The sequence below is a fragment of the Diospyros lotus genome, chromosome 14, assembly GCF_014633365.1.
Source record: "Diospyros lotus cultivar Yz01 chromosome 14, ASM1463336v1, whole genome shotgun sequence".
Lineage (NCBI taxonomy): Eukaryota > Viridiplantae > Streptophyta > Magnoliopsida > Ericales > Ebenaceae > Diospyros > Diospyros lotus.
In genome coordinates, this window is record NC_068351.1 from 19,014,173 (window position 1) to 19,024,563 (window position 10,391).

General features: G+C 40.3%; 1 protein-coding gene across 1 annotated transcript; it reads left to right on the forward strand.

Moving 5' to 3' along the window:
- The first annotated feature begins 233 nt into the window (after positions 1 to 233).
- Positions 234 to 9,967, forward strand: LOC127789878 (uncharacterized). Its single transcript, XM_052318936.1, has 4 exons — positions 234 to 2,183; positions 2,326 to 2,518; positions 9,302 to 9,666; positions 9,774 to 9,967. Exons 1-3 carry the CDS (start codon positions 619 to 621, stop codon positions 9,449 to 9,451), a joined length of 1,908 nt encoding a protein of 635 aa, XP_052174896.1. The 5' UTR covers positions 234 to 618; the 3' UTR covers positions 9,452 to 9,666; positions 9,774 to 9,967.
- The last annotated feature ends 424 nt before the right edge of the window (positions 9,968 to 10,391 follow it).

Sequence of the window (10,391 nt, forward strand, 5' to 3'; positions counted from 1 at the left end):
AAATTAGACATTTGAGTGATGTTAATTAATAATTTGATATCTTTAGAAAGATAAATGTAGGTAATATTTAAATTGTTAGTTTTTTAATAAATAATTTTAACAAAAAAAATGTCGGTACTTATTTGAGATAAATTAAAAAAATTAATTTTAGTATTCAAAAAATGAAAGGTAGGGGGGGAAATGTGAATTTTTGTTCTGATAATTTTAACGTTTTCTTTCAAGTTTCTGGTTTGTGTTCTGCTCATATGTTTTAGGGTTCTTGATTGATTGTTGTTTCTTTTGCATAGAGATTGTCAATTAAACAAAATGTGAGGGCAATTCTGTCAAAAAACTAGAGCCATGCCCTCCGGCTCCGATACAGCGGCTGGTAAAGCCACGGATATGCGACGTCCGATTCGACCCTTCTTCTTCCTCCTCTTCATTTGCAGATCAATGCTTTTTCTGCTTCGATTCTAACAGTCTGATAAACCCTTTCTGGGATTAATTACCGACACGCCCTAAGCCTCATTGCATTTCTCTCCACAAAAATTGCCCGCCATTCAAATCCTGGCTGGAAAACCCGAATCGCTAAACTAGGTTCGGCCGGTAAATGAAATCCACGCCCTGGTGCGCTAGGAGATGAGCCGGTCGCCGTCGTTCTCGGCTAGTTCCGAGTTGCCCACTTCCAAGATCGACCAAGAAGCGTTGAGCCGATGGGTCGTCGCTTTCTGCACTATCCGGTTCGATCTGGAGCAGGGTCAGCTCATCGAAGAGTGTTTCCCGCCGAGTCGACTCACCCCGGAGGAAGAGCTCGAAATCGCCTTCAATTCCTTCCCGGATTCGGTTTCCCAGCACCACAATCGCTCCAGCATTCACGATTGCATCTTCTTCTTCCGCTTCCGAAGACGGATTGTCCAAGGAAGGTCAGTGGACGGGAATCCATTGGTTGAGCTTGAATCGAATAGTAGTGGTTTTAGTGCTAGTAGATACTTGTATGGTTTCGTGTTCAATAGGCAGAGGCACGACGAGAGGCTAAAGAGAGGGGGAGAGCAGAAATCGGTGGTGATTTTGTCTCACAGTCCTTACTCTAGTGTGTTCAAACCTTTGTTACAAATCATGGGTCCTTTGTATTTCGACATTGGGAGGAAAGCTCTTGAGCATATTGCTTTTTACGTGTCATTGTGGCCTAGTCCTGTGCTTGGCAAACTAATGGAGCTTCCAATTGGGAATGCTACTCTCAAAGTGAATTTACCGCCGGCTCATAGCTTGCCTTGGGATGGCGGGATTTCATTTGAGGAGTCTAGTTCCTCTATAGCTCCTTTCCTTCCAAACAACCAATCGGTTCCACAGGGTTTGTTTCATGATTCAGATGTTTTTGGTATATATCGGGGAGTTCTGTTGCAGCTTTGGTTGTTGTGGGAGTTGTTACTAATAGGTGAGCCGATTCTTGTTATATCGCCAACGCCTCCCCAGTGCTGTGAGGCTGTTGCATCTCTAGTTAGCCTGGTTGCACCACTTCTTTGTAGTGTTGATTTCAGGCCTTACTTTACAATTCATGACCCGGAGTTCGCCCATCTAAACTCAGTTCAAGACGGGGATGCTTTCCCTCCAATGGTTTTAGGAGTGACGAACCTTTTCTTCTTGAAAGCTCTGCGTAATATCCCTCATATTGTTTCAGTTGGAAGCCCTCCTACTAGTTCAAACCGGGTTGCACTTGCCCCTAGAGGGTCTGCTGGCAGGCTTTCTGGCAGGCCTGAAGGACTTGGTCTTCAAAATCTTTCCCTTAGGAGGTTTTCGCCTTCAAATTTGTTGAATGCCGTGAAGATGAGGAGAGACGGTCCTTTTTGTCTCATGACGGAACACAAGGAAGCCATTTGGAGCACCTACACTGCAACAACCAAGCCAGACACGTCTATCTTGAATAGGCTTATTGATGCTGGCATGTCACCAAGGATCGAGGAGTCTATGTCTGTTGTGAACAATGAGATATTGAGACGACATTTTTTGGAGCTTACTACCAACTTCTTGGCCCCATTTGGCCCATATTTTAGAGCTACCACACCTTCTGAGGGATCTTCACCATTTGTTAATCCTCCTCCTCTCCCTATGTTCAATGCTGATGAATTCCTTCAAAGCTTGTCGGCAAGAGGTCCAGGAAAGTTTTTGTCCAAGCGGATGAGATCTAACTGGTTGGACCTATACAGGTAAAGTATTAACTCTCATGTCTTCAGCTGTGCTATTACCCTTACCCCAACCATTCTATCCTTCACCATTGTTATGTTTCTTAATCTGTTCAATTCAATTATCTTCTTTTATCACTAAAAAGATCCATTTATATCTGTAAAGGCGGTTCCTGAAAGGGCGGAATTTTATGCCATGGTTTCAAAGGAGGCAAGCTGTTGTTGAGCAAGAGCAGCATAGACTCTGGAGGCAAGCAAGATTGAAGACTGACATACAACAATTCATATCTAAAATGTGTGAACTCGAAATTGTTGATTCCTTTGATTCAATTGAGAGACATCTTCTTGAAGAACTGCAGGTAATCTCTGTCCGCCCTTCAGATTATATGCCATTTTCTGGCTGATTTACAAATGATATTGTATTTACAAATATCTTAAAGTTGCAAAGCTGATTTTTTTTTCTTTAATAACTAATCAAGGGAAGTGGTGATATCTATGTAGCAGGTGCAAAAGGGTTAATTTATAGGTGCATTAAAATCTGAAAGTCACTACAATATAGGAAGCTCAGTGGCATATGTATCGCAATGCAAGAGCTTCATTGTGCGGAAATGGGAATTGCTGCTAAAAACTTTTAGTGGGTTATGGATTTTGTGAGTAGTATGCCTTCCTGGAAATTGGATTAAATATGCTAAAGCAGAAAATGCTTGCAGCATGCTGTTGAACAGAAAAGTTCATTAATAGTCCTTCCTCCTTTTGATTACAATGACAGAGTTGAAGAGTGATTTAGCCCTTTGTCACTCTGGAGGCATTTGTTAGCAGCCTTCCATAGAGGTATCGGTGCCCACATAAGCTCATAAGCCCAACATTGATTAACAAGGTGACATAGAAGAAGGTTACGATAAGAAAATCAATGAGGTAATAGAAGAAAAGGAAATTTATAGTAGTAACCAAGAGGAGCTTAAACAAGGGGTAACAGAAGAAATTGTTATGGCAGTTGTGGAAATTCCTAAGGAACCTCAGAGAGAAGCACACAAGTGATCCTTCCTACTCTGCCTCATAATAGAAGGAAACCTGTTGAACCTTTTGATTTAGACAAAGCAATCGCCAAACTCAACAAACACCCTTCTATTTCTCTCACTAACCCTCTTGTTGACCCAATTATGGAACTGGTTCCAGAGTGTAAGATCCTATTACAATTTCCTTGCTGCTATGCACACAAATATAATATTGACACTATTTCATGTGAGCAGAATATTTTAGTCAGGGATGGACAGATTTAAAGTTTCTTATTCATTGTGTGAATCCTCCGGACTGAGTAGGCAGATCCGCGAAACTCGATGAAAAGTTTTCTCCCACTGCGGGGAGAATAATAGAGATATTTTGATAGGTTTCCTGTTTTGATTTTAGAGATTTTATTTAGATTAGGTTCTATTTTGATTTGTTATATCTTAGGCTGGTTTAACCTTCCATCTTTATGTTGATTAGATTTGATATTGTTATCTTTAGACAAGTTTATCTTTTCATCTTTTAACATTGCCTACAAATAAGGCATATGATGTATCTGGAAAAACACTTGATTATCTAATATAGTGAATGTTTTTCTCTCCCTGGTTGTTCTCTGTGTGTGTGTGTGTGTGTGTGATTGTTCTGCATTATTGTGCTGTTTGGTGGCTGATGATAGCAAAATACTGGAATGATATGCCTGGATAATTAACTAACTGAAGATATGAGGTTTGCTTGTGAGATTCTGGATGATGTTTGAGATTTTGACCCAGAAATAGGCCATGCTAAGGATCATAAGTTCAACTACCAGGTCAATTGAGGTTTAACCTAAATGCCATTAACGATATTTTATTTACCATACAGGACTTCTAATCACAGAAGTAATAGATGTATGCAGAAACAAGCATTGCAATACAAGACCAATGATAGGGCAAGATTTTGATCACGGTGATGAGAATGATGATATAATGATCAATTAACATATAACCTCACATCAGAAGATCAGACTGATTAATTAGTACTGAACCACCCATCAGAAGATTAGTAAAAAAAAAGGAACCCGTGCAGTGTAGATGAAGGATTTTAAACATTGATTGAGGAACCTCTGATCTTTGTACTAGCATGTCTAGTGGGTCTATGTGAAGAGAATTTGCTGTTATTAGTGGTGCATATATAATGGGGTAAAATCTTTTAGAGAGAGCATTGGCAAAACCCTAATGGCTGCATTCCTCCCATTAAGAAATTGAAGTCCTACCCATTAGCTTCCTGTCAAAAAGATAAAAAGATAAATGTGGAATGCTGAAACTTGTCTGGAACCCCCACCTAACCCTGTGACCTAAGTGTACAACCTAGGCCCAAAGCCCTGAACTGCATGACTTAAAACCTTTCAAGGCAATGCCCAAGTAGGCTTCTCTCACACTCGATGTAGCTATTGTGTAACATCTTTCCTCATAGCTTCAATTCTTTGGATCAGTGCCTATGACCTCAACCTCTTTCTTACCTTAGGGTAGGGAAGTCATACGCACCCTTTTCTTATTTCTTGCTAAATTGAAGAACCCACTTCTGTAGAATAGGCTCAGCCAATGCCCGGGACAAGGACCAGCATAAGGCCTGCGCATTGCACTTATGTGCTGCAGGTGGTGTGGCAGCCCTGTAGCCCCCTTCTGTCCCTCCAGGCAAGGTGCAGCCCCTAAAGTCACCTTTGAACCCCTTATGCATGGGGATAAATAACCCCTTTAAGGCCAACAAAATTCATGCCTAGGTCCTCAACAGGGCTAGCTTTTGTGCCAGCACCAGCATACTGGTTGCCGTTCACTGCAAGCTCTTTATTGTTCTTGCAGGTTGCCTCCAGGCAACATGCAACCTGTAGGACTTCATCTTGAGGTTGATCAGCTCCATTTAAGATTCCCAAACTGGCACAAGTTGGTCCTACACCAGCATGTTGGGTGTGTAGACCAGCAGAGGCGCTTGGGCCACTGCCTGCGGCTCATTACAGCTGCTTAACTTGTGCAGCTTCAATCATGCACCTAAGGTTGTCAACTAGTGGCTCCCGATATTTCACTTTGTTGGATTAGGTGTCTCCTGTTGGGGCACCAACCAATACATATGTAGTGCCAAATTTGATATGGTAGCCACATCAAGTCATTACAAGCATTTCTTCATGTTCATTACAGGAAATAAACTTCTTGCACATGCAGGGGAACACATTGGCCCCTGGGCCTTATAGTAACTCCATCACAATAGCTGCCTTGACCGCAACTCTACCTCAGCAAAGTGACTGAAGATGAGCTCCCCTCTTGTAGCCCCTAGTACTCATTCATAAGGCTCTAATAGACCTTCACTCTCCCGAATCCTCTGGCCACACACTCACATGGATGAGCTAAAACCTTAGTAAGGAAAGTCCTCATGCACATGCAAATATGCATCTGATTCAGAACATACCAGACACATGGCTGTGCTGCAGCCTGTTAAACCAGGTTGTATCCCGAGGGCCCCTTGGCCTCTCCTGCTTCACGCAAAGCCACACAAATGCATACCTTTTCAGTTGAACAAGATACAAAGCACCCAATTTTCTTGAGAGAAAACAGCCCCTGGCAAAGATATATGCGCTGCAGACCTCTCTGTGGGACACACGCACACTGCTGGCTGTGGATGGAGGAGGAAGTGCTTCTTGCTTTCACCATCTCATGCACAACATCAGGCCACAACATGCGCCACTTATGCCTTACTATATGCATTATTTCAAGGCTGGAATGTGAGTAAACAGATCAGACATGACAGAAGCAATGGATGCGTGTGTGCAAGAGGGTCCCTGTATTAGCTTCCTGTTGGAGTCACTGGTTTGCAACCATGCCACCAAAAGTCTGTCTTTCCTTGCTTCAGAACTTCTTTCCTTTGGTAAAGATCTCTCCTTTCTCCTCTCAGACCTGATTAAGTTCTCCATTCTTTTTGTGTTCTAAGACTTTTGTAGTGGGCTGCAATGCAATTATTGCTCTCTGTTTTGCACCTAACTATTTCCCTTCTCTTCCCTTGTTTCTGAAATGTGCCTTCTGGGCAGCACTGGGTAAAGGGAAGAAGGAAGCCTCAAGAATGCAGAAATAAGGATTTAACTGAGTAGAGAAAGCAGGAGGTATGGCTGCACCAGCCATCTTTCCCATTTTCATGCCTGCTGAAGCTTTTTCCATTTTCTTGCGTGCTGAAGCAGTTGTTGGATGAAGCAGCATGCTGTCCACTGGAGGTGAGGGTAGCTAGTTCCCACACACTTCTTCCCTCTAACCCTAGCTTACACCTTTAATGAATCCTCTTCTCCCACTTAAGCTGGCCAGTAACCACTAGTTTAGGTCAGTTGCTTGAGGAATTTCCATGAGGTAGAGTTTGTTGACAGTCTTGAGTGGCTTGTTGACTGCCACCAATCAACTCTAGCCCCAGTTTGTCTATGCAATTGCGCCAGGATCTGATACTTAAGCTCTAGCACAAGTCCTGAAACACCACCCAAGGTCTATGTCCTCAGCTCAACCCCCAAATGTAGATGCATTCTCAAGGATGCTAGCAGTCATTGCAGTTCTGCTGCAACCTGTGACAGCCCTTGTAACACGTTTTTGCTGCTTCGGGCTTGTGCCTCTACTTGGCTTGCAGCCTCTCTAGAACTTTCCCCCATATGCTATAAGGCATGTAATATATGCAGCAAGTTTCCAAGCCCATAGCTTGCTGCTGGGTACCCTGCCTCAAGCAACTCTTCATTGCCTTTTTTCTGTAGCAGGCCTGTTGGCAGCCTTTTATGCTGCTCATTCATGTCAAAGGGGAACATTAAAACCTCAAGTAGCCATCCAAGTGTGGGTTCTTAGATGTCAATGTGTCCTCAATTTGCTGCCCTAATGCAACCTTCTACCTTCAAATGGCAGCCATTGTTGTGTCTTTGTCTTGTACAGCTCCTAAGCCCAAATGTAGCCATTGTGCAATCCTTTTTCTTGCATCAAACCTGCTGGGCTCAAAAGCGCAACCATTGGGTTGGCCTTTCTTGCTCAAATTTTGTCTTGAAGGGCAGCCATTCAAAGCCGGCATCGTACCATTATGTCGTGAGCTCTAGGGTTTACAAAAATCTTGATTATCTGATGCATATACGTAATATTAAAATCCATGACTATTTATCAAAGGACTAGTTTGGTTTCTTTGATCATTGATTGTTTGAACATGCAATTGTGTTGGACCTTACAATAAAAGGACTGGTTTAGTTATTTTGATTACTGATTGTTTGAATGTGCTAAGCATTCATTCACTAATCTTAATGATGCTTCAGGAGATGCCCAACTTTCTTAGTGGAATGATTGTGGTCTTTTTTGAGAATTGAAGGACATATAAAACAATCTGTTTCCCATTCCTGTCAGTCCTACTGCACTGTAGGATCCTGTTCTCTGAAAACAGTGACTCAGAAAGGACTAGAAACCTTGAGGATTCAAGAATTGGAGGTCCCTATGCACATAACCATGCTCTGAAATGTACAGTCCTTGTCTGGAGTTGCCAAATTTTAGTCATACTTTCAATCTAGAATAGTCTACATGATGTTATTTGAATTTGACTCGTCAGACTATTATTTTTCCCAGTGTTTGTCATCTCAGCGTCATTGTTATTTTTGTATATAAGTAGCTGAACATTAGTGACAGTACAGATATGAAATAGTATTCTTTTTGCTGTCTTGAGAACACAGTGGGTCAGTAAAATTCTATTGAAGTTGTACTAATGTTTTTTTAATGAATTATCTTGTTGGTTTTGAAAAGGGAAAATAGAAATCTCTTCTACCACAAACTTTTTCCTTGAAAATGATTTGTTTATTCATCTTTTAAATCTCAGCCTCTCATTCTCAGGCTCCATTTTTGTCATTTTTTCTCTTCTATTTTCTGGTGTGGACATTAGGACCAAAAGTCTGCTAAATGTTAAATAGTAAAGCACTCTCCCAGTATAACCTTACGATTCTTACAACATAACTGGTCCTCTTCTCTCATAAGAAAGTAGTGTACTTGTGTGGTTGATACACTATATGTGATCAAGTGTTAATTCTGTTTTTTAAACCTAGTTCTAGCTATGATGAACTCTTATGCTGTGGCAAAATCCAAAATACTAAAATAGCTTTAACCTCATTATTTATTTCCCTAAATCCGTAACCCCCATGTACCTGTCTATACCCATTCCCTTCTCTACCCACGTGACCATTTAATTCCTTTCTTATAATGATCTTCTTTCTTTTAAGTATCTCTTGGACCAACCCCTCTAAAATCTTCTCAAATTTTTGCTTTATCTCCTCTACCCAAGTCATGGTGCATATCTACTAATAAATAATATTCCTAGTTACTTCCTCTGGAACAACTTTTAACTCTAATAATCTTATCTCCTATTCTCTTCACATCCACTACCCCATCCTTTAAAGTCTTAAGCATAATAATACTCACTCCAGTCTTTGTCTGATCCTTCTGAGTACCAAAGTTTATATCTAGATTCTATCAATATTTTAGCCTTTTCGTCATCCTATCTTGTCTCTTGGAGGGACATAACATTCATTTTCCCCATAATCACAACATCTACCATTTCATGTTTGTTTCTAATTTACCTTGAATTCATGTTTGTTTTATTTGATCTGACAAATTTGACTTTGGCTGTTGGCTACCTAATGCAACCTTACTCCTTTATCCAAGATTGGGACCGACAATAGATAAGAATCCACAAGCAGAGTTAACCCTGAGAGAGAAAGAAGAGAGGATAAGTGTCCACACAACCATAACTCCATTAAGTAAGCTCTGTTCTGGACATCTAATAGAATTGGAGTTATTAGGTTTAAAACAAAAGTGTCACATAACCCACCTCGTGGGATTAAGAGTTGTGATTGTTGTTGTTGTTTGTTCTTGCAGTAAAACAGAAGTTTCATATAAAATACCAGTTAAAATTTTGACGTGTATGTGCCAACATAAATTTTTAATATATATTTTTTACTTCTATCATTGGTTTAAATAGACATGACATTCATAAATCCTCTTTGTTCCCTTTTTTTTTTGTCATGAATCTCATTATAGATTTATTATTCAATATATATGCTATCTCCGTACCATTGTGTCTAAATTTCTGTTAAATACCATCTTCTACTGCAACAGTCAGGGAAGGCTAATGCAGACTCTGTAGCTGCTTGTCAGAAACTGAAGGGAGATCTGAAGGCAGTTTTCGATGTTCTTCCAAAAGACATGCAGCAAAGTCTACTTTTGAACCCTCAGAGAGCAGCTCTTCTTCAAGGAATTCATGAATGAAGAAAACATTCCGCTGCGCCTCTTCTACAACGTGTAGTCTCTTTCTCCTCAATTCACCCAGATGATAGTCAAACCATGAACCAAAATGAGGCGGCTCTGGGTTTCCTGTGCTGATGAAAGACTTGCAAGGCTCCTTGTCACAATGGTTTTACAGCCTCATTCTATCATTGGGTTCGGAAGAGTTATCTGATTTTTCAGCATGGTTCTCTTAATAGGTCAGTGCTTTCTGCTTCTTCCTTTTTAGTATTATGCTGTGCCAGTGGAAACAATTACTGATATGTTATCGTTGTTTTGTTTTGTTTTTTTTTTTTTTTTTCTCCAGATAGTCAATGCGAAAACAAGAAAAAAAATCATGTACATTGAATGACGTCTCCCACAAGCAGAATTGAGGTAACAATAACATAGTTTTACATTTTAACCTCTGAATGGTGTAAACAATCTGGACAAGATGATTCGGAACTAATTTAGATTGGTGTTCCTGACATTCTAATGGAAATTGAAGGTGTTCAAGCTGTAGGGATGTCATTTTGTTGCGTAACTTGGAGTGAAGCTCCTTAATGTGTTACTGTTAGATCTTGAATTGGTTTTATATTCCTGGCAATGTCGAACTTTTTTTTTTTTTTCATTTTTTTTTTAAGCATTACCTTTCTTAAACATGATACTCGTACTGAGGGCTTTAAAGCAGCAATTTTTATGAACCCATTTGTAGAGGCATGGCCGGTTGATCCAAATGAAAGAGATTGTGATGCAAAACATAGTAAGAGTATCGGTTGTGTAATTTTGGGAAATTGCACCGTTAGTTTTTGAACTTTATGTTACATAACAAATTGGTTACTATATTTTAATTTTTGTTAAAATTAATTCCTTTTCTGATTTTTTGTTAAGTATCTCTAAAAATTACTTGATCATGTGGGTTTTTTTATGTTTATATCAATTTATA

Coding starts and splice junctions, on each gene's coding strand:
- LOC127789878 (XM_052318936.1), top strand. CDS start 619: ATGAGCCGGTCGCCGTCGTTCTCGGCTAGTTCCGAGTTGCCCACTTCC. Junction 2,184..2,325: donor AACTGGTTGGACCTATACAG/GTAAAGTATTAA, acceptor ATATCTGTAAAG/GCGGTTCCTGAAAGGGCGGA. Junction 2,519..9,301: donor ATCTTCTTGAAGAACTGCAG/GTAATCTCTGTC, acceptor CTACTGCAACAG/TCAGGGAAGGCTAATGCAGA.